General features: G+C 51.5%; 1 protein-coding gene across 20 annotated transcripts in view; it reads left to right on the top strand.

Moving 5' to 3' along the window:
* The window catches only part of CASK (calcium/calmodulin dependent serine protein kinase), a 199,529-nt gene that overhangs the window by 89,161 nt on the left and 86,065 nt on the right, over positions 1-24,303 (top strand). For all 20 annotated transcript variants that reach the window (XM_048493384.1, XM_048493386.1, XM_048493380.1 and 17 more), the window contains exons 6-10: positions 6,286-6,388; positions 8,963-9,138; positions 14,759-14,881; positions 16,616-16,699; positions 22,261-22,360. In XM_048493384.1, coding sequence (XP_048349341.1) covers positions 6,286-6,388; positions 8,963-9,138; positions 14,759-14,881; positions 16,616-16,699; positions 22,261-22,360 — 586 coding nt within the window. The remainder of the gene's footprint in view (positions 1-6,285; positions 6,389-8,962; positions 9,139-14,758; positions 14,882-16,615; positions 16,700-22,260; positions 22,361-24,303) is intronic.

The raw sequence follows: 24,303 nt of genomic DNA on the forward strand, positions 1-24,303 counted from the left end.
CCCCCCCCACCCCCCCCCCCCCCCACCCCCCCCCCCCCCCACCCCCCCCCCCCCCCACCCCCCCCCCCCCCCACCCCCCCCCCCCCCCACCCCCCCCCCCCCCCACCCCCCCCCCCCCCCACCCCCCCCCCCCCCCACCCCCCCCCCCCCCCACCCCCCCCCCCCCCCACCCCCCCCCCCCCCCACCCCCCCCCCCCCCCACCCCCCCCCCCCCCCACCCCCCCCCCCCCCCACCCCCCCCCCCCCCCACCCCCCCCCCCCCCCACCCCCCCCCCCCCCCACCCCCCCCCCCCCCCACCCCCCCCCCCCCCCACCCCCCCCCCCCCCCACCCCCCCCCCCCCCCACCCCCCCCCCCCCCCACCCCCCCCCCCCCCCACCCCCCCCCCCCCCCACCCCCCCCCCCCCCCACCCCCCCCCCCCCCCACCCCCCCCCCCCCCCACCCCCCCCCCCCCCCACCCCCCCCCCCCCCCACCCCCCCCCCCCCCCACCCCCCCCCCCCCCCACCCCCCCCCCCCCCCACCCCCCCCCCCCCCCACCCCCCCCCCCCCCCACCCCCCCCCCCCCCCACCCCCCCCCCCCCCCACCCCCCCCCCCCCCCACCCCCCCCCCCCCCCACCCCCCCCCCCCCCCACCCCCCCCCCCCCCCACCCCCCCCCCCCCCCACCCCCCCCCCCCCCCACCCCCCCCCCCCCCCACCCCCCCCCCCCCCCACCCCCCCCCCCCCCCACCCCCCCCCCCCCCCACCCCCCCCCCCCCCCACCCCCCCCCCCCCCCACCCCCCCCCCCCCCCACCCCCCCCCCCCCCCACCCCCCCCCCCCCCCACCCCCCCCCCCCCCCACCCCCCCCCCCCCCCACCCCCCCCCCCCCCCACCCCCCCCCCCCCCCACCCCCCCCCCCCCCCACCCCCCCCCCCCCCCACCCCCCCCCCCCCCCACCCCCCCCCCCCCCCACCCCCCCCCCCCCCCACCCCCCCCCCCCCCCACCCCCCCCCCCCCCCACCCCCCCCCCCCCCCACCCCCCCCCCCCCCCACCCCCCCCCCCCCCCACCCCCCCCCCCCCCCACCCCCCCCCCCCCCCACCCCCCCCCCCCCCCACCCCCCCCCCCCCCCACCCCCCCCCCCCCCCACCCCCCCCCCCCCCCACCCCCCCCCCCCCCCACCCCCCCCCCCCCCCACCCCCCCCCCCCCCCACCCCCCCCCCCCCCCACCCCCCCCCCCCCCCACCCCCCCCCCCCCCCACCCCCCCCCCCCCCCACCCCCCCCCCCCCCCACCCCCCCCCCCCCCCACCCCCCCCCCCCCCCACCCCCCCCCCCCCCCACCCCCCCCCCCCCCCACCCCCCCCCCCCCCCACCCCCCCCCCCCCCCACCCCCCCCCCCCCCCACCCCCCCCCCCCCCCACCCCCCCCCCCCCCCACCCCCCCCCCCCCCCACCCCCCCCCCCCCCCACCCCCCCCCCCCCCCACCCCCCCCCCCCCCCACCCCCCCCCCCCCCCACCCCCCCCCCCCCCCACCCCCCCCCCCCCCCACCCCCCCCCCCCCCCACCCCCCCCCCCCCCCACCCCCCCCCCCCCCCACCCCCCCCCCCCCCCACCCCCCCCCCCCCCCACCCCCCCCCCCCCCCACCCCCCCCCCCCCCCACCCCCCCCCCCCCCCACCCCCCCCCCCCCCCACCCCCCCCCCCCCCCACCCCCCCCCCCCCCCACCCCCCCCCCCCCCCACCCCCCCCCCCCCCCACCCCCCCCCCCCCCCACCCCCCCCCCCCCCCACCCCCCCCCCCCCCCACCCCCCCCCCCCCCCACCCCCCCCCCCCCCCACCCCCCCCCCCCCCCACCCCCCCCCCCCCCCACCCCCCCCCCCCCCCACCCCCCCCCCCCCCCACCCCCCCCCCCCCCCACCCCCCCCCCCCCCCACCCCCCCCCCCCCCCACCCCCCCCCCCCCCCACCCCCCCCCCCCCCCACCCCCCCCCCCCCCCACCCCCCCCCCCCCCCACCCCCCCCCCCCCCCACCCCCCCCCCCCCCCACCCCCCCCCCCCCCCACCCCCCCCCCCCCCCACCCCCCCCCCCCCCCACCCCCCCCCCCCCCCACCCCCCCCCCCCCCCACCCCCCCCCCCCCCCACCCCCCCCCCCCCCCACCCCCCCCCCCCCCCACCCCCCCCCCCCCCCACCCCCCCCCCCCCCCACCCCCCCCCCCCCCCACCCCCCCCCCCCCCCACCCCCCCCCCCCCCCACCCCCCCCCCCCCCCACCCCCCCCCCCCCCCACCCCCCCCCCCCCCCACCCCCCCCCCCCCCCACCCCCCCCCCCCCCCACCCCCCCCCCCCCCCACCCCCCCCCCCCCCCACCCCCCCCCCCCCCCACCCCCCCCCCCCCCCACCCCCCCCCCCCCCCACCCCCCCCCCCCCCCACCCCCCCCCCCCCCCACCCCCCCCCCCCCCCACCCCCCCCCCCCCCCACCCCCCCCCCCCCCCACCCCCCCCCCCCCCCACCCCCCCCCCCCCCCACCCCCCCCCCCCCCCACCCCCCCCCCCCCCCACCCCCCCCCCCCCCCACCCCCCCCCCCCCCCACCCCCCCCCCCCCCCACCCCCCCCCCCCCCCACCCCCCCCCCCCCCCACCCCCCCCCCCCCCCACCCCCCCCCCCCCCCACCCCCCCCCCCCCCCACCCCCCCCCCCCCCCACCCCCCCCCCCCCCCACCCCCCCCCCCCCCCACCCCCCCCCCCCCCCACCCCCCCCCCCCCCCACCCCCCCCCCCCCCCACCCCCCCCCCCCCCCACCCCCCCCCCCCCCCACCCCCCCCCCCCCCCACCCCCCCCCCCCCCCACCCCCCCCCCCCCCCACCCCCCCCCCCCCCCACCCCCCCCCCCCCCCACCCCCCCCCCCCCCCACCCCCCCCCCCCCCCACCCCCCCCCCCCCCCACCCCCCCCCCCCCCCACCCCCCCCCCCCCCCACCCCCCCCCCCCCCCACCCCCCCCCCCCCCCACCCCCCCCCCCCCCCACCCCCCCCCCCCCCCACCCCCCCCCCCCCCCACCCCCCCCCCCCCCCACCCCCCCCCCCCCCCACCCCCCCCCCCCCCCACCCCCCCCCCCCCCCACCCCCCCCCCCCCCCACCCCCCCCCCCCCCCACCCCCCCCCCCCCCCACCCCCCCCCCCCCCCACCCCCCCCCCCCCCCACCCCCCCCCCCCCCCACCCCCCCCCCCCCCCACCCCCCCCCCCCCCCACCCCCCCCCCCCCCCACCCCCCCCCCCCCCCACCCCCCCCCCCCCCCACCCCCCCCCCCCCCCACCCCCCCCCCCCCCCACCCCCCCCCCCCCCCACCCCCCCCCCCCCCCACCCCCCCCCCCCCCCACCCCCCCCCCCCCCCACCCCCCCCCCCCCCCACCCCCCCCCCCCCCCACCCCCCCCCCCCCCCACCCCCCCCCCCCCCCACCCCCCCCCCCCCCCACCCCCCCCCCCCCCCACCCCCCCCCCCCCCCACCCCCCCCCCCCCCCACCCCCCCCCCCCCCCACCCCCCCCCCCCCCCACCCCCCCCCCCCCCCACCCCCCCCCCCCCCCACCCCCCCCCCCCCCCACCCCCCCCCCCCCCCACCCCCCCCCCCCCCCACCCCCCCCCCCCCCCACCCCCCCCCCCCCCCACCCCCCCCCCCCCCCACCCCCCCCCCCCCCCACCCCCCCCCCCCCCCACCCCCCCCCCCCCCCACCCCCCCCCCCCCCCACCCCCCCCCCCCCCCACCCCCCCCCCCCCCCACCCCCCCCCCCCCCCACCCCCCCCCCCCCCCACCCCCCCCCCCCCCCACCCCCCCCCCCCCCCACCCCCCCCCCCCCCCACCCCCCCCCCCCCCCACCCCCCCCCCCCCCCACCCCCCCCCCCCCCCACCCCCCCCCCCCCCCACCCCCCCCCCCCCCCACCCCCCCCCCCCCCCACCCCCCCCCCCCCCCACCCCCCCCCCCCCCCACCCCCCCCCCCCCCCACCCCCCCCCCCCCCCACCCCCCCCCCCCCCCACCCCCCCCCCCCCCCACCCCCCCCCCCCCCCACCCCCCCCCCCCCCCACCCCCCCCCCCCCCCACCCCCCCCCCCCCCCACCCCCCCCCCCCCCCACCCCCCCCCCCCCCCACCCCCCCCCCCCCCCACCCCCCCCCCCCCCCACCCCCCCCCCCCCCCACCCCCCCCCCCCCCCACCCCCCCCCCCCCCCACCCCCCCCCCCCCCCACCCCCCCCCCCCCCCACCCCCCCCCCCCCCCCCCCCCCCCCCACCCCACCCTACCCCCCCCCCCCACCCCCCCCCCCCCCAAAACCCCCCCCCCCCCCCCCCCCCCCCCCCCCCCCCCCCCCCCCCCACCCCCACCCCCCCCCCCCCCCACCCCCCCCCCCCCCCACCCCCCCCCCACCCCGCCCCCCCCACCCCCAGCCGCGCCCGCCCACCCCCCCCACCCCCCGACGCCCCCCCCCCCCCCCAGCCCCCCCCCCCCCCCCCCCCCACCCCCCCCCCTCCACCCCCCCCCCCCCCCCCCCCCCCTCCAACCCCCCCCCCCCCCCCCCCCCCCCCGCCTCCCCCCCCCCCCCCCCCCCCCCCCCCCCCCCGCCCCCCCCCCAGGCGGCTGAGGGGGGATATGATTGAAGTCTACAAAATTATGCATGGGTAGAAAATGTTGACAGAGAGAAATTTTTCTCTCTTTCTCACAATACTAGAACGAGGGGGCATTCATTGAAAATGCTGGGGGGAAGAATTAGGACTAATAAAAGGAAACAATTCTTCACGCAACGTGTGATTGGTGTTTGGAATATGCTGCCACAGGAGGTGGTGATGGCCACTAACCTGGATAGCTTTAAAAGGGGCTTGGACAGATTTATGGAGGAGAAGTCGATTTATGGCTACCAATCTTGATCCTCTTTGATCTGAGATTGCAAATGCCTTAACAGACCAGGTGATCGGGAGCAACAGCTGCAGAAGGCCATTGCGTTCACATCCTACATGCGAGCTCCCAAAGGCACCTGGTGGGCCACTGCGAGTAGCAGAGAGCTGGACTAGATGGACTTTGGTCTGATCCAGCTGGCTTGTTCTTATGTTCTTATGTCCTTATGTGGCTATCCGCTGAAACTAATGCAATATTGAGAGTCTTACTTTAATTAAGTAGTATAGTTTTAAAAATCTGTCTTATTCAAGGATTGCTGCAGTCAGCAAATGAAAATTTGCTGATGATTCCTGACCTGAGGGAGGTCCAGCTAATCTCATACAGGGTCAGGAATCTTTCAGCCCTAGCCCTCACCTGGTAGAGTGCTCTGTCTCGCAAGACCAGGGCCCTGTGGGATCTGAGGCAGTTCCGCAGGGCTTGTAAGAGAGAGTAGTTTCACTAGGTACATGGTTACAGTAGCTAATGTTGTTTCCATCATTGTGGCCTCCCCTTTTCCATTCTATTTTATTTCTTGTATTTTTTCTGTTTTTCTCACCTGATGTGTTCTCCTGATTAGTTATGGAATTATTGTAATTATTTTGCCATCAGTTTAGATTAGAATGTAAAGTTTAAATTTTATATCTTATTTATACTCAGTTGTATTGTATTGTGTTATTATGAAAGACTGGAAATCACTCTGAGTCCATAAGGTGAAGTGTGACTTATAAGTCCAATAATAAATAAATACATAAAGTTATTATATCTGTATAGAATATTTTATAATTTGTACAGTGTTGGCAGGGTGAGTACAATCGACCTAGTGAAAATATTGATCCAAATATACTGTAATAAAATGTAATAAAATTACAATTCAGGATAACATTTCTTTGCCTTTTAAAAGACAAGTTGAATATGTCCTTGACAAAAATGTTTTTTATCCTAATTAGAAAAAAATAACACATTATAACACAAAATAACACAAACCTAAAACGAAAACCTGTTTTATTGTGAATGTAACAGAAAAAAATACTCCACATTATTTTCCACCTGTGTAGTAAGCCATCACCAAGTTCTCCTTTGTGGCATTCAAGGTGACTTGAACAAATAAGAACGATAGCCAGTAAGCCAGTTAATATAATTGACTGTCTTTCCAGTCTTCCTACTATTAGAGCTGCATGTTATCTCTTTCATGAATGCTGAAAAGAATTCTTTGAAGACCAGCACCAGTGAAAAAATAGAAAATGTGGTGCATGTGACAGACATCAAGGCCTAAAGAATATAAAATGAGAGGCATAACCATTTTAGCATATTTTCTGTTGCCATAATAATTTCTTTATAGAATGTCATCGTTTGTATTTAAATGTCAGAGGGATTTTGTCTTTTCAGCCACACTGTGTACTGCTTGCCTCAAAGGAAAATTCAGCACCTGTAAAACTTGGAGGTTTTGGCGTTGCTATTCAATTAGGGGAATCCGGACTCGTCGCTGGAGGTAAGAAATGGTTGTGTTTCATACCCTATTCCTCAGATTAAGTATGATTTTTCCTTGGATCTTCACCCTAGCTAAAAACTTTTAAGGATAAATTCAGAATCAGGTACAGAAAATAGCATGGCTGTAGAAAAGCAAGAAAAATCTTCTTGTGTAACTTGAACACTCGGCAGATGTAAACTAAAGCTTAGTCCACATCTCAGTAATTTACTGTGTACTGTGCCCCAATGTAAAATATAAGCAGTTTCTCCCATGCCTACTACCCCTCATGCCTGCTAATGTCATTTACCTGGTATTGACATTTACATGCTATTGCCGTTGGGTATCTGAATTCATTCTTCTCTACTTAAGGATGGATGAACTCAAATCCTAGATGTATTTGAAGAAGTGAACTATGACTCATGAAAGATCATACCCTGCCAGAAATGTTGTTAAGTCTTTAATGAGCTGCTGGACTCTTGCTGCTTTCTCCTGCTACAGACATACTAACATGGCTGCCCATTGTAAGCAGTAATGAAAGCATTTAATTATTATAATGTAGTGGCAGCAACTTGAAACATTTCTCTACTCTTGGGGAAAGGTACCCATCTTACCAGGTCCCTTGCCTTCCTAGCCCCTCCCAATGCATTTGTAACTAGCAAAGTCCCATCAAATTTGATGAATGACAGCAAAGTGCACAGTTCTAGTCTTCATCACAGAAGCCATTGTATCAAGCGGAACTATGTTCCTTACTGAAAAGTTGGTTCAGCCCTCCTTCCTTTGTGACCTTGAATTCTAGATAAAGTTGAGCTCTAAATAAGTTGAGTTCTTTGTGACCTTGAGTTCTAAATAAAGAATGCTTTCAGCCAATCCAAAAGCAGGCTACAATAACCTTTCCTACCTTACTGCACTGTACTCTTTTGTTTTCTGTACTATCAACCTGATTCATGGTAGTTGAGAGTGGGTAGTGTTTTTTTGCAGTAGAGGACACATTTGGAAGCATACTGCCTGGCCAAAAGCTAACAGTGTTTTTGTTGATGACAGTATACCTCAGTAACTGCTGGGCCAATTCCTCTGAAAATTCCCAGCCACTATAGTCAGCCAGGTGAGAGTGTTTTTAGATGTTCACATACCTGAAATTTCACACCTGGCCCAGGTAAAATGCCTTTTTCCTGGCACTCCATGGTGAAGGACATGCAGCTGCCTGTGTGTAACTGTCACCCTTAGAATGTTCGTGCTGCTTAGAATGTTCACTCAGATGGCCAGGTATGAGCAGTGAAAACAGTACATAGGCAGTAACTCGAGTGGAAGTGAAACACATACACACACATACACACGAGGGAGAGGGAAGGAGAGGGAGGAGTGGCATGCAAGAGAAGAGAGGGAGGGAGAGGAAAGGGATGGAGGGAGAGGCATGCAAGGGAAGAGAAATGAGAGAGGGGAGAGAGTGAGGGGTGGCATGCAAGGGAGGGGAGGCAGAGGGCCCAGCATCTTGATATGACCCATCCACCCTAGCGGAGGAAAAGAGAAGGGAAGGGAAGGGAAGGAGGGGGATGGGTGGCATGCAAGGGAAGAGAGTGAGGGGCGACATGCAAGGGATGGGAGGGAGGGGCCAGGCACCCTAGGTTCCCTGAATACTGCGGTTACAGTTAAGAAAACCAGGCACGCATTACTCAGGAGTAAGCTCGGTTCAGCAACCATAACATACTTTGAATGGCTGCATCGCGCCCCTCAGAGGGTTTCCTCAGAAGCGACACCCATTGCCACCAACCAAACTTACTCCCAGGTAAAGGATCATGACCAGCCAGCCTAGATGTGTGGTGCCTTTCCATTCCCCATCCCCCAAGGAATGCGGGCACACACATCAATGACATCGCACAGTATCAGGCTGCGTGTTTGCATGAGCATGTACTGCTGGCCTCTGCAATTGATTTGCTGCTACTGTTCCTTTTCCATTTCACCACAATAAGCCACAGCAACGCGTGGCCGGGCCCCACTAGTTGTCTTTAAGAAGAAAGAACGGGTAACTGCTTACCCTCTTCCAGGTTAGGGTAACTGGTTCACTCAGTATTTTGCTGTGGAACTTTTGCCATAGGAAAGAATAACAGCCATTCAGTTATATGGAAGAATGTAAAGACATGAACTCAGAGAACCATTATAGAGGAGCATAATGGGCTTCTGCAACTTGATAATTACAGTATTTGAAATTAAGCAATGTTTTTCCATTTTTCAACTGTGTTCCTTGGAGATGAATAGAACCCTGAAAGACTCCGTGCAGCTCATATGGAACAGTATCTGTCCTGGATCTATTTCCTGGTCATTAAAAGGAGTATATAGAATGTGGGGGGGGGGGCGGGGGGGGGGCTGTATACAGAGACAGAATGACTGTAGACACAAGCATGTATGTGCAAGTGCACACTTGTATCATAGGTTGTATCAGCATATTCAAAAAAATGAGAGATTTGGGTTGTAAAATATAATTAGCTAATGTGTGAGCGCTAGTGCTTAAGTTATTAAAAATTTGTATTACTATGTCACAAACTTCAAATTGTAGTGTGTCAACCTTAAACACTGAAGTTATTTTTTATTTTCCTTTAGGCCGTGTAGGAACACCTCATTTCATGGCCCCAGAAGTAGTAAAAAGAGAGCCTTATGGAAAGCCTGTAGACGTGTGGGGCTGTGGAGTGATCCTTTTCATTCTTCTTAGTGGTTGTTTGCCTTTTTATGGAACAAAAGAAAGGTTATTTGAAGGCATTATCAAAGGAAAGTATAAGGTAAGTGGTATCATACATGTCTACATTTTTCTAAAGAAAAAACTTTTTCTATCAAATGGTTTTGTGGAAAATATCTTTGTGCATGAAAGCAGTGATTACACTGATCTAGTTTTTTGGAATGTCTTTCCTACTGTTGTTAGCAGTTAGAATAATGTATATAATTAGCATTACCCCTTCCCTCCAGGTGCATGCAGTCAGAGTTGCCTCTTGTGAGAACAGTTTTTTGCACAAATGCTCTAGAAGATTCTGAAGTGATGCTGTGCTCAGGCGCAAAGTCCATTAGTGTGAATGCACACTGATGACCACTCAAAAAACAATACTTACAAGTGAACTGTGCTTTTCTGTGGGAACTGCTCTGCTAATGCTAAACAGGGTCCAACCCAAGGCTAAGATTGAGAATGTTCCTGAGAAAGACGCAGTGGAAAGGATGGCACATAAAGCAAGGGCAGAAAGCTATATGGGAATGATGGAAAGTCAGTTTGCACATTAAACGAAGCAAAACTGGATTTGCCATTGTATGTATGCTTAATAGAGCTGCAGCAACTATTTGTTCAGTGTACTGAAAAGTGTACGTATGCTTCTCTTTCAAACATAAGAGCCCTGCTGGATCAAATGAAATGCACAGTTCTGCTCAAGCTAGCCAGGCGCCTCTGGGAAACAAATAATCAGAACATGAAGACTGTAGTACTTTCCTATTGTATTTTCCCTCCTGTGATATTCATGGTGTGATGAAGTGAGCAGTTATTGGCTATGATGACTTCTGTGTGCCAGCTTGAATTCTGGTATGCATTTTAGAATGCCTGAAACCCAGTTCTGGAGAGTCAGTGAAGCTACTCCGCTATGCATAATAAGTGGAGTTAGCCATAAATTTGGAGGCCTGAGAGATCCCCCATTGAGATGGTGGTAAATGATGCGACTATTTTTGAGTCTCATAATTTTTTAAGTTAGATGAAAACTTTTAATGTGTCAGAATCAGGCTCTGGCAATGGTTATCTATTTGTTGATTTGTTGATCACATCTAAATTAATTACTAACATATACTTCATGTGAAAATGTTTCAGAAGGCTCAGTTCACTTCCAGGCAAAATTCAAAGTGTTGGCTTTAAATCCTTAAATGACTTAGGACCAGAGTGCGAAAATGACCACCTGCTCCCAAATTAATCCGCTCAAGCATTAGGACAAGATTTTCTCTTTATGTTTGTGGGATAAGTTTCTCAAGAAATCCAGAGATCCCCACCACTATTATTCAGTTATTCTGTTATATAAAATTTGAAGCAACTAGAACTCATCTTGTCTAGTTCCAGTTATTTTCCACTTCTTGCTCCTTAAAGAACTCCTAGTAGCTATTTTCAATTCTAACTTGTGGTTTTCCAACTGGAAAGTTTATGCTTAAGTCTGTTTAAAAAATGTAGTACAAACCTAAAAGAGGTTATGTCCTTCTAAGCCCATTGGCGTCAGTGGATTTAGGAGGAGTTCTTTTACTTGGAATTGCAATGAACGTTTTATTTTCTGTAAAGGAATTCTAAACCATTTCAGATATAATAATAGTTGTGAAAGGTTGCTATGGGTTCGAACCAATATTCGACTTCCATTAGCAATGGAGCATTTTTTTCAATTCATTGTATATTCCACCAGTGCAGTCTGGCAATAGAGGGCCATGCCTCTTTCATTGGTGAAACATGCTTCTTTGATTGGTGTTGAAGGGAGACTCTACTATTGGCAGAATTCAAACACTGGAACCAAATCTTGGCTTGCAAGTATAACTTGCTCAGATTTTGTTAACTGTGTTTTTGCGTGGAGTTAAATCATCTCCTGACTATGCAGTAGTTGTGAGTACATGGAATCTATTCTTGTGGTAGTAATCAACTGACGTATCTGTGCCCAAGAGGAGATTGATAAAGTGATGAGTAATTTTTAACTGTTACATTAAAATAATACTCAACAAGTCATGTTACAATCATTTCCTCTCTTATTCAAAGATATGTACTCCTTTGTATAGTCATTACAGAACCAGATTATCACTTATCAGTTTGTTCAACCACTTCATCTATGAAGCACATTAAAAAAGCAAATACTATATCCTGATAGATAAGCCACTGTATCATTGGCTAGTGTTCTCAGCAACCCTTTGATAGGCCAAGATTATTGTATAAAATTATTTCACAATAAATGGTGTCTTCAGAGCAATTTTCACTGCTCAAAGAATGCCCTATCCAGATGAGAAGTTAGAGATATTCAAGAAATCCAGTCCAATTGTCTTTCTCTAAAGATAACATTTATTGGTCATGCCAATTTTAACTCTGAATTAACTTCTCTTCTCAGGGGTGTATTATAATATCTGTCAATGAGGGTATAATTCCCAAACATCTACAAACCATCCAATGGAACTGAATGAGGGCTTATTTAAAGCTCCCCCCCCCATATGAAGGCTTATTTAGAACTCTCCCCTCTTATAAACATATCTTTTTTATTCACTCATTTAGAAATTAGTATTATATAGTGTACTTTTATATGCATTTTTGTTGGAATGCTAGGTTTATTTATTTCATAAATTTATATCCCAGCCAAGGCCAGGTTTGGGGCAGTGTACAACATATTTAAAACATTTCATAGATAAAATATGATAAAACTATTTAACATCATAACAATAAAACTGAGATGGCAAACAGTAAGACAAACCTATAAACCCGCCCCCATTCCACCCCGATGCAGTTCCCTATTCAGGACCTGCCTAAGGGTGAGCAGGTTCTTCTCTTTTGATAAGAGGGGCTATGCAGAATGATAGTAGTGCATTGGTGGACAGTTGTTGGGAGGCTGGCAGATGGAACTGGAGTAAATGAGTGGCCTCAACCAAAAGCCCTGCAGAACATCTTTTGTCTTAGAGACCCACCCCCTGAGCCCCGCCCTCTGCTGGCTGCCATCTTGGAGCTGGCAGCCAGCAGTCCCTGGGAAGGACAGAAGCAACTTGAAGGCTCCGTACTGGGGCCGTTGCTTTTCTAAGCTTGTGGATGGGACTGGGTGCTGCCTTTCCTAACCTGCGGAACACATTTCAGCTGAGCTTTTATTACTGTGTTTTTAAATAACCTCCAAGCATCTTGGACAATTTTGACTCTCTTGATTTTCCCTTTCAGCTTTCTGCGCACCATCCCCCTTATCTTTGAGAAATTTCCCCTTCTGAAGGCAAATGTAACTACATTAGTAGTTATCACTTGCTCGCATGCAGAGATACTGCATCTGACAGCATTGTAGTCGATGTTCCTTTCGGCTCAACAACACTGACTTCCCATACCAGTCCTGGGTCCCACATAGAATTAGATCTAGGATCACCTCTCCCCTGGTTGGTTCCACAACCATCTGCTCTAAGCTATAGTCATTTAGCATATCCAGGAATGCTCTTTCGTTACTGTGACCTGAACATGCATTTTTCCAGTTTATGTGGGGATAGTTGAAATCACCCATTACCGCTACGTTTTTCTTTTTGTTGGCCTCTCTAATTTCTTTTTCCATCTCAGAATTCCATTACCTGTTCATCCCATTACCATTGATTTCCATACCATACCTTCAGTCCTGCCGCTATCACTTCTCAGGTCAGCAGCTTTTGCATATGCCCATTTTGGTGATCCCCTCCTGAATCTCAGTCTCATTCCCAGGATCAATATTCCACTTCTGCCTGTGACCCAGGCCCCTCCACTATACCCATACCAGTGACGTCTAGAGTTTCTCAATCAGCAGCTGCACCTGCACCAATGCCACAATCTTTGCTTCCCATCATTGTCTGATCTCCATCCAGAACAGGTGCTAACTTAAATCCTGGGTCAGACCTTCTGGTCATCTTTAGACTTGCTTGTATTTAAGCTTCAGCTAATTAGCACTCATTGACTTCAGAACTGCCTCCAAGCACTGGTTCAGAGTTTCTACAGCCTCCCTGGAATTGATTTAACAAAATTAGATGTCAATATTACCTACATATTGGTGACAACCCAACACAAATATGTGGATGATCTCACCTAACGGTTTCATGTAGAAAAGTCTAAGGGACAAGATGGAGATGCAGGCAAGAAGATTTTTAGGCAGCTGGCATACTTCAGAACTGCACCCAAGCACTGGTACACCAACAAACTCCCAGTCCTGTCTTTAAATCCCAACATTAGGTCCAAAGCCCCAAAATCAGAAGTGCTTTCTAAGGATAGAGTCCATATAGACGATAGCAACAAAACCTTTGTGCCCAGCAGACCTACCAGAAATATCACCAAGTATCCTGGAGGACACAGTTGGGAGAGGTTAACTCCTTCCTCAGTCACTTCTCCACGATACATGCCATGTCAGTTGTCTAATTCTTGGATTAAATCCTAGTCAGCTGCTTTATTTCCTATGAGTAACACACATTTTATAGCCCTGGTGGATTGTTGATTACCAACATCACTTCAGCTGGAAGAAGAGACAGAAAGAGCAACAACATGCATATTTTTGTCATCCATTCCCCTTACCTGGCCAGCTCTTCTTCAACCAGCATATCTTCCCAAACCCTCCTGAACATAAATGGTGGCACCATCTCCCACCCTATATCCAGTTCCACATCCTGTCCATATACCTGGAAACACAAATTCCATAGCAGATGCTTCATGTTGGTTTAGTTCTGTGGAGCAGGAGTAATATATCAATGATGACACCAAGTGTCCTTTGTCCATTGGGGCCATCTCCACCTCTATCACTTTGCAACTGATCCCAGCAGGAAATGCACACACCTCTACTTGCAAGGGGAGCATTACCTATACTCCCAATGTGATGGTGTTCTCCTTTCCTTCACAGGATGTGTGCATTCCTTTCCCTTTCACTGGCCCTAGAGTGCTGGCAAAGATAAAGCGAAACATCTCAAGCGCCATCTCCCTCAGTCTCTTTTGGCCACAACAGTGGCTCTCCACAGTTTAGCACATGGCTCAAGGGCAATATGTCTGTCTACTGAAGCTCCCCAACCTCTTCTCAGAACAGGGAATGATTTTGCATCGCAACATCTGGAACCTAGTGGTGTGGAGATTCTACCTCCAGACCTCATGTCACAGGATATTCTCTTCAGTGACAGGAAACCTTCTACACAAAAGTCATGTGATAACATGTGGAAATCCTTCATTTTTGTTGCAAATCAATGAATGAACTTGTTCCCCTCTCCCCTGAGAATTTCTTCTGCAGAAATTCTCAGACCTGGTTCGCACATCAATCAGAGTTCTTTTGGCCATCTCTTATATTTGGAAGAGGATAATTTAAACAAAAAAGAAATGTCAGGAAGAGTACTCAACCTTTCCCCCACCAAATGTTTCTTCTGTCCAAATTCTCCCCCTACCCCACAGCTGCTTTTTATTCTGTGAAACCTTGGAAAGTTGATTGAGCATTAAGGGTTTCTGATGCTGTCAGAAAAGCCACTTAAGTGATTCTTGGCCAGAGCAAGAACTGAAATGGTAAGAGTTTGTTTGAGTATTTTCCAGTTCTAGCAACAGTAGTTGTAAAAAAATATGTGTAACTTCTTCAGCTTTATTTAGCCCTAAAAATATAGCTCTAGCTACATTCTGTTTCTTCAGTTCATTTTGTACGGATTACATTATAGTATTCCTTTTTTACCACCTAGATGAATCCCAGGCAGTGGAGCCATATCTCTGAAAGTGCCAAAGATCTGGTACGGCGCATGCTTATGCTGGATCCAGCAGAAAGAATAACAGTTTATGAGGCACTCAACCATCCTTGGCTGAAGGTAAGTTGTGCAGAAGTTCAAAAGTCACACTACAAAAATCTATTACCTTTCTGTAACTTGTAAGCTGATTTGTGCAAATTCAGACTGCCTGTCCCAGGGCTAGTGGTTCTGGCTCCACCCGGGTTAAATATTTGCAGAAAGAGGAGGGAGAGCACCAGCCTAGATTGACCATATCTTCTGTTAGCCTGTTGCCTACAAGCAGGCAGGATCTTTTTTCAGTTTCCCCTCTTTGGAAACGTCAAGGAGACTCATCAGACCTTGAAGCTCTGAACATTGAGTCCTACAAGTAGGAACCCTCAGGAAAATATTATTTCTTTTTTAACTTGTTATTTGACTACTTCATAATTCGCAATTCACAGTGCCGTTTCAATAATAGGGTTGAGTTTAAGGGACACATGAGGAGTAAACTAAAAACAATCTGCTGCATTATGTTGGAAATCTGCTGGTGTAATCCCCTGAAAACAACATTTGCAACCCCTCAGCCTGCCATAGCAATACTTTCCTTCTCGCTAAAGGCCTACATATGCTTCTTCAAAAGATAATAAATTTATTACTATATAATTGAGGACGGCGTTGACAAGCAAGGCACAAAGGAATTCGTTGGCTGCTACTTTGGAGAGCAGAGCAGCCAAATATGCGCTCACTTGCAATGAAAGTGTGCTTCTGTGGCTCAAAAGAGGGGCGGAAAGAATGAATTTTTAAAAAGATCTTTCTTTACTGTAGTAGGGTTTCCAATAGGCAAAAATAAAAACTGGCTTGTCCCTTTAGTAGGAGCTTGATGGGATGTTATTTATGAGATGATACTATTTACCTCCATGCGCTGAAAAACTTTACTTATCCATTTCTACATATTGAAGGAATAGGATATTTTTCTCCACACCTGTTGGCAACCTTATTCCTTGTTGGGATTTTTGTTCTAATTGTTTTCAGAAGTTCACAGTATTGATAAACTGTCTACATTTTATTCAACTTTTCCTAGCATTATTGGGGTTTTTCCAGAGAGTCCTATTTTCTTGTAATGTGATCAAAATATAGTGTCAGTATACTCATTTCAACATCTAGGGACAGTCAGTCTTGATTTGATCTAGAACCTACTTATTTGTCTTTTGGACTATCTGTGTATCCAAAAATAAAACCCTCCTCCAACACATTTCAATTGAATCAATTCCCTGTCAGCTTTAAATTTTAAAGGACCATTATTTTCTATATGGATAGGCCTGAGCATCAGATTTTAAAGGTCAGATTTTAAAGAAAATAACGGCCTTTTAAAATTTAAAGAGAGTTTGACAATGCCAGCTTTTTCTCTACCTCCCTGCTGTCATGGGGGTGGGGGGTGGGGGGAGATAAGGACAGCAATTGCTAAAATGGAAAAGTACCTGGGGGGGGGGGGGAATCCTGAAACACTAAGGTGGATTCTGCATGGGCCAAAAACAGCAGTGTGAAAATGGTGTAAACCCTTTTACACCATTTTAAACCCTTTTACACCGCTTTCACACAGCTGTTTTTGGCCCATGCGGAATCTGCCTATGGAGGCCTGGAAATTCAGGGAAATGAACATGCCCTCTCCAAATCCAGATTCAAAATTATTCTAGACATTTGTGGTGTGTGCACCCTATCTATTACCCATATTAAAAATAAGTTACTTTTTAGGCTTATAATTTTAAATGTTATAGTTAATAATATAATTTCATAAATTAAGCAAGAAAGTTTAACGTTTCCATTATTTATTGATAGGAACGTGATCGCTATGCCTACAAGATTCACCTTCCAGAAACTGTAGAACAGCTGAGGAAATTCAACGCAAGAAGAAAATTGAAGGTAAAAGAGAAACAGGCCAGCTAATTATGTTTAAAAACTTCCCAGTCTTCTAGTTAGTAGCTTGCATCTTCATGAAAAACTTTCAAAAAATTCTTTTTTGCTATACCAGGGGTAGGGAACCTGTGGCTCGAGAGCCGCATGCGACTCTTCTGCCCTTGCACTGCGGCTCCACGAGCCAAGCCACTGGCTTCATCCTTGCCTGCCCTGCAGGCAGCAGGGCAGACTCACCAATTGCCCGCAGCTGGCTGGGCCGCGCCGTGGGCTTCCCCTCTCGCCTGCCCCATTGGAGCGGGGCGTGTGCTTTCCCGGTGGCCGGCAAGGCCGAGCCGCTGGCCCCGTCCTTGCCCACCCTGCAGGCAGCAGGGTGTATGCATCCATGCGCCTCTCAGAATGAGTGGAGTAAAAGGTAAAAAAACCCTATACAGTGTTATCTTTATTTTAAACGTCAAAAATTATTTGCGGTTCCAAGTGTTTTCTTTTCCCGTGAAAAACGGGTCCAAATGGCTCTTTGAGTGTTAAAGGTTCCCTACCCCTGTTCTATACATACAATTTCAATGTTCCAGATAAGGATATAAAAAGAACGACCTAGAATGGGCTAAATGATAGTGTTTTCATGGTTCCAGACCTATCAAGAGCCAGTGGACTACCTTCTCAGTAGTCCCACGTATTGTTAGCCCCTGTACATAGCCATCCCAGGAATATTCTAGAGCTCTAGCCAAACTTTTTGCTCCTTCTCTCAAGAAGATGTTTGTAGTCATAATACACCATTTTTCCTTTACTACCCATTCTTTCCTTTCTTCAGTGGTGGTTGATACACTTCAAGGAAAAAAAAGTTGATAAAAGCCTCTTCCCAAGTAAAATGTTGGCAGAAAAGTGAGACTGAAAATTTGTGTCGGGACCTGGAAACCCAGATGCCAGGGAATGAATAGCATATAGCCACAGGCAGCACTCACCTTCCTGGTGTAGGGAAGCAGAGATGTGGCAGGAGCCCTGCAGTGCCAACTGGAGTGAAGGAGAGTGAGGAGGAGTCGCAGGACACATCCATAGCCAACCTGACTCTTTCTCCGGGCATGGCTGCTGATGGAGTTATCATTGTCACCAGACTGCGGGAGGCCTTGCTGTATGAAGAGAGCCTCCACTTGGGCATACAGGATCTAAGGCTATCTGGAAGCAAAGGGGGAGCAGGAAGATCCCAGGGGAAGCCTGAAAAGTCAGGATCCATTTCTACCTGAAGGCAGGAAGAATCCTGTAAGTGCTGGGAATGGCAGATAAAGTGGGCACAGCCATGGATTACATGGAATGTGCACTCATCACCCCCTGAAGATCACAAGGCCAGCGTAGGCAGGGAAAAATGATGGCAGTCAGGGAAAGAGCGTCCCCATCCCTTTTATCCCCTCAGGAGGAAAGGGGGATTGAGGGGGAGGTCACAAAGCACAATAAAAAGACAGGTGCTACATCAAGCCAGGGAAGAAAATGCTACTGAGCTCTGAGAGGTACAGAGAGACAGGGTTGTTGTGAGCCAGCCAGGACTCAAGTTGTCAGAACTCCACTCCTTCCCCATTTCAGAGGCTGGTGGTGATCTACAGATCCTTGGGCAGAGAAGGCACAAAGGAAAAGTTCTGGCCTGTGAGGATGGGTGGGTCTCATAACTTGATACTATGGGAGAATTCTGTTTTACTGCTGCCTTATTCACCTGAGAATTCAAATTACAAAACCTGTAAGGCTCAAAATTGAAGTGTGTGCATTAGGAGCATGCATCTCCCTTCTTGAACTCCTGCAGAAGATGTTCACTGAAATGTTACTGATAGAGATAATCATCTAATAGAACGACAGATCATTAGATATGCCATAGTGGTATCTGGGATTCTCAGGCCAAGGCTAGACCAGTTGTTTTCTGTGCAGACCTGCCTCTCTCCAGTCCACTTCTGTACTCCCAGAAAGTAGTTCTAGCATAAAGATTGCCCTTTCAACAGGGAAGAACTCTTTAGTGCTTAGATAATACTACAGAAAAGCTCCAGAAAAGCCTGATCTTTGGGAATCACATTGCAGATCTCTTGTTTCTCCGCCAAGAGACTGCATTCCTATAACTCTCTATTGTGGCGTGCATTATTCCAAGCCAAGATTTTTCAGAATGTATGTAAAAATCTTCAGCTTACACCTTCCTGCCCTTCCCCATAGGATGTGTTAGCTGTGTGGTTAGATTTAACAAATATTACCCCTTTCATTTTTGTGCCACTGCAGTCTTCAGTATAACAAAATTCCTGTTCTTGATAAAGAAATCCTGTGCAGTTACATTTACAAAAAAAGGAATATAATTTAAAATAAACACAGGAGAAACTGTAACATGTATTTGAGACAAGAGTCTAGTTTCTATCTATAGACTTGCAGATGTGCACTTCCACATTTTCTTCTGACCTCAGCAGAGGAAATTGCTCTAGTTAGCCATAGGAAATCATTACTTCCACTGTTTTACCCTATTATTTTTCTAATGCAAAGAGGCAATTACCAAATGGATGTCAGTTGTTGGAGCTTATTGGTCCCAGAGTCAGTGTTCCTTTACATAAACAACTGACTTGTCATAAGGAATATTCATACTAATTTCCATTGACTAATTCATTGTCTGATTATTTTGCTCAAATTGTTTAGTTTCTATATCAGCAATTCTAGTTAGTGCACTCTCGACGTCTTCAGCTTATTGACGCAGTTCTTAATACTGTCCACAGCTGTCCTTACTTCTAAGGCTGCCAACTTATAGGGCTGGAGATTTCCCACTGTTACAACAAATATCCAGATGACAGATATCAGTTCACCAGGGGCATACCTAGGGAAACTGGCGCCTGGGGACAAAACCTGAGTTTGGTGCCGCCACCACCACCCCACCCGACGTATAGGCGGCCACCCTCCCCCACCATGACCAAACAATGATTTTTGTACCAGCTCACAAAACACCTCCCACTCCCAGCAAAACATGTATGGCTCTTTCCCCACCAACTCTTTTCCTAATTTCCTAATCACAAAAACCCTATGAGGTAGGTTGTTAACCTGAGAAACAACTCCAAGCCAGTGCAAGTCGGTATTAAGCATGTAAATCTCTCACAAATCACCCCCAGCAAAACATTTTTTTTATTTTTTTTTATTTATACTTTAAATTTCTATCCCGCCCTATCCCCGAAGGGGCTTCCCAAACAAATGTCAGCATCATCTCTCATAAAACACCTCCAGTGGAATCCACCCCCAAACACCATCACCATCACTTGCTGATGAGCCTGGCAGATTCTGGGGAATGTTTGAGTGCGTAAGCACTGGCTGCACATTTTTGAAGATAGAGGCACCAGACTTTCAAGGTGGCTCCAAGAAGCCTTGAGTAATAACATCCAAGCTTGGTGAGCTTTGCTTCTGGAGTGGGGGGGGGGGGGCGAGTTGAGAGAGTTCTGAGAGAACTCACCCCGCAGGCTTTGATGTGCAGGATCGAGGAAACAAAATAAGAAGAAAAGTTTGAATTTATATCCTTCCTTTCTCTCCTATAGGAGACTCAAAGGGGCTTACAATCTCCTTGCCCTTCCCCCCTCACAACAAACACTTTGTGAGGTAAGTGGGGCTGAGAGAGCTCCAGAAAGCTGTGACTAGCCCAAAGTCACCCAGCTGGTATGTGTGGGAGTGCATAGGCTAATCTGAATTCCCCAGATAAGCCTCCACAACTCAGGCAGCAGAGCTGGGAATCAAACCCGGTTCCTCCAGATCAGAGTGCACCTGCTCTTAGCCACTACGCCACTGCTGCTCTTGGGGGCCCGTAAGCCTTTTGGGGACCCATAAAATTGAACTCCCAGAAGCAAATGTCTCCAAACCTAGATGCTATTACTAGGAGGCCCTCCTGAAGCCACCCTGAAAGTCTGGTGTCTCTATCTTCAAAAATGTACAGCCTGCCTACACACTCAGAAATTCTCCATTGGCTACAATGGAACAAAGTCACTGCAAAACAAAGAATCTTGGGCAAATTTCTTTGGGTGCCTGGAAGGGTGTATTTTTAAAGCTTGTGACACCAAAATTTCAGGGTATCATCTGGTAACTATTCTTATGATGCCACCCAAGTTTGATGAAGTTAGGTTCAGGGGGACCAAAGTTATGGTCCCTCAAATGGGTAGCCCCCATCTCCTGTTAGCTCCCATTGAAAACAATGGGGATGGAGCACCGCCTTTGGGGGTCCATAACTTTGCTGCCCCTGAATCAAACATCACCAAATTTGGGTGGTATCATCAAGACAGTATCTGGATGGTACCCTGAAATTTTGGTGCCGCTAGCCTTAAAAATGCATCCCCTGCAGGCCAAAACATAAAAAACACTAAAAAATTTAAAAACACACAAACGACCCTGAAATGTTGGTGCCCCATGTGACCAAATGGGGGGCGCCTGGGGACATAGGGTACCCCCTGTCCCTAGGCAGTACTCCACTACAGTTCACCCTGAGAAAATGGCCACTTTGGAAGGTGGACTCTATGACATTCGCCCCACTGAAGTCCAGCCCTTCCTCAAATTCCACCCTCTTCAGGTTCTACCCCCAAATATTTTTTGCTGGTCAATTACTGTAAATAAATTAACTGAACATAGGGACTTAGAGAACTCAACCTGGAGCCAGCAGCCGTACTTACTTCTCATGTATTCAGGTGAACAGCATTGTCCCTTTAGTGAGTAATTTTGTCTGCTCCATCACAGATAGCTTTCTGTATTTCAGTGACTTCTGTGATTGCAGCAATAACATTTGTATTGTGTTGATTCACTTCTCAAAATTATGGTTTCCATGAACCTTCTGTCCCCTTTTCATTTTGTAATCCAACCAGTTAATCATTCCAAGCTGACTGATAGCCTTACTTCACTTGTGACAGATCTGTCAAAGCCAAGTTCAACCGTATTTAAGAATTGGGGTGGGTGTACCTAAGATATAATACACCAAGAAAATCTGCATCTATATTTGCTAAAGGTAACTAAGTACCAATGTCAAATGAAACTTACTACGAACTTTCTGTTTTAAGAAACTGTTATTTCCATACAGTTGATACCAAAACACTGATATCCAACTCCAACAACAAAATGAAAAGCAGTTTCTTCCCTAATACTGTCCTACACATGTGAGATTTTTAGTGCACTTCTTTAGGTATGTCAGTTAACATCCATGGGATTGCAGAATCCATGAGAAAAATAACAGGATCCTTATCTGTCAATGTGTTCTGTATAGTCACAAAGCCTGCCATCCTTCCACCCTGCAGGTGTTTCTCAGTTTCTGACAAATATTGTGCTGCAAAGAGCAAACGAGGCATTCAAGTTTCCTCTCAGAGAGGAGAATTGAGCACCAACTTCTTGACTAGAGAACTATAATATTCCTGAAGCTGGTTCTATGTAGATGCAGAATTCAGGTGTGTGATTATGCAGAGACATTAGTTATAGGTAAGCAATGTTTTACTTGGGAATAATTCTCATTTCTCATAGTCTCCTCTATCTTTATAATAGCGGTTAACTGGGAGTCTAAAGTGATATACTTTTGTGACCTGAAGTATTCATTTATTCAGGGTGCAGTACTAGCAGCAGTATCAAGCCACAAATTCAATTCTTTCTATGGTGATCCCCCTGAAGAACTGCCAGACTTCTCTGAAGACCCTACCTCCTCAGGTATTTCCAATAAAATATTATTACCCATCGACGATTTTACGTTTATGTGTGCTTGTAGTTCTGTATTTGGCAATTTCAGTTACCTTTCATTCATAATGTTTTTATCTTTTTTTTTAGAGTAGTATGAATAAATATTATTATTGCATTATATCTGATGGTTATATCTGAGTTTTATTGTTGTAATTGCGCCCTGCCCATTTGCTTTCGATTTTTTTATTCCTAACTGACTAAACGGCCGCTGTCCTGTTTTGGTAGACAACGTAAAATACTTTGACTATGAGACAGCCTTCTCCCATTAAAGCATTTTTGTTGTCTTATTGCTCTCTATGTTCTCATAATCAAGTCACATTTATGCATTAGAAGCCAAATCTGAACCTTTGATCATGTAGGTATATTAACAATAAGTACGTATCAGAATACGCTTAACATTGAATCAGTTTTAATAAATTATTATAAATTGTTATGCTCGTCATTTAAAAAATCGGAAAACTATAAAGCTTCAAAAACCATTTCTATTGAAGCTGACAGCTTGCAACAAATTCATCTCTAGTTTTCCAAATTATGCTTTCTCATCTAGTAATTTAAAAAGAGGTCCCCAAATTGCATTAAAATTATTTCCTCAAAATTTAGCTGATATAAATTATATTTTTGTTTGCTTTACCAAATTCTGCCATGTTAAATTTTGCTAACCCATTTTGTAATCAAGGGAGTGTTTTTTTGTTTTCTATTTTATCACAATCAATACTTTTGATGTTAATATTTTCCACTAACTATCACAGTGACAGTACAGTTCTGAGAGGGAAAGTTGCGCCACGGCTGGGGATGTTGCAGCCACCTCCAAAGAGGTTTGTTGCACTGCAGATAGCAAGCCAAAAGAACCCCTTAAAAGCGGCCTATGGAGCTCAATGGACTGCACCACTGATTTTGCAGGTGTAAGTCTGCACCATCAAATAGAGCCGTTTCCAAAGTTGAAAGGGCCCAGGTAGCTGACTAAAAGCCAGCCCTCAAGAACCCTCCCTTCTGCACCAGAGTGTTGCTGGCTTCATGGCTGCACTGACACCCAAGCGTTTTGCTGTTGCGGAGCTCCCCAGCTCCAGTATAAATGCTTCTGTGCAGACAGGGCATTTACACCAGCATTGGGGCCACATTACCTCCTCAGCAGTTTCACCCCCACTCAGGTTTGCACTGTTTGTATAGAAGATTAGAGTAAAAGAAATGAGAACTGAATTTTCGGTATTGTTTAAAAGAAAATATTTCCGATTAGTCTAGCTAGGCATCACAAAGCATTTCTTTTTTTAAAATTTACATCTAATCCTCTTTTGTCAGTCTTGATAGAAGAAATAGACCACTTGTGTGACTGCAGTGTCATCTTTCCTGTTCTAAAATGTATGATGTTTCTCAGCATAATCTCTGTTCCTCATTCATACAATAACATGGAGGCTATTACCTGTGTCAAAATACAAATTGCTTTCCCTCTTCCCAGGGGCGTAATGCCCATTGGGCAAGGTGGGCAGCTGCCCAGGGCACCACCTTGTGGGGGGCATCAAAATGCAGGGTTCGTTTTTGGGTATTTTTAGTGGTTTTCCATTTTTGGCCTGCAGGGGGCGCAGTTTCTAGGCTAGCAGCACCAAAATTTCAGCGCATCATCAGGACACTGTCCTTATGCTACCCCCCAGGTTTGGTGAGGTTCGGTTCAGGGAGTCCAAAGTTATGGACTGCCAAAGGGGGTGCCCCATCCCCCATTGTTTCCAATGGGAGCTAATAGGAGATGGGGGCTACAGTTTTGAGGGCCCATAACTTTGGCCCCCCTGAACCAAACTGCACCAAACCTAGGGGGTATCATTAGGGCAGTCTCCTGATGAGACCCTGAAAGTTTTGAGACTGTGCCTTCAGAAATGTGCCCCCCCCAGCCTGCAACCCCCATTGACATCAATGCAGAAAAC

Source organism: Sphaerodactylus townsendi, linkage group LG04 (assembly GCF_021028975.2).
Source record: "Sphaerodactylus townsendi isolate TG3544 linkage group LG04, MPM_Stown_v2.3, whole genome shotgun sequence".
NCBI classification, from domain to species: Eukaryota; Metazoa; Chordata; class Lepidosauria; order Squamata; family Sphaerodactylidae; genus Sphaerodactylus; species Sphaerodactylus townsendi.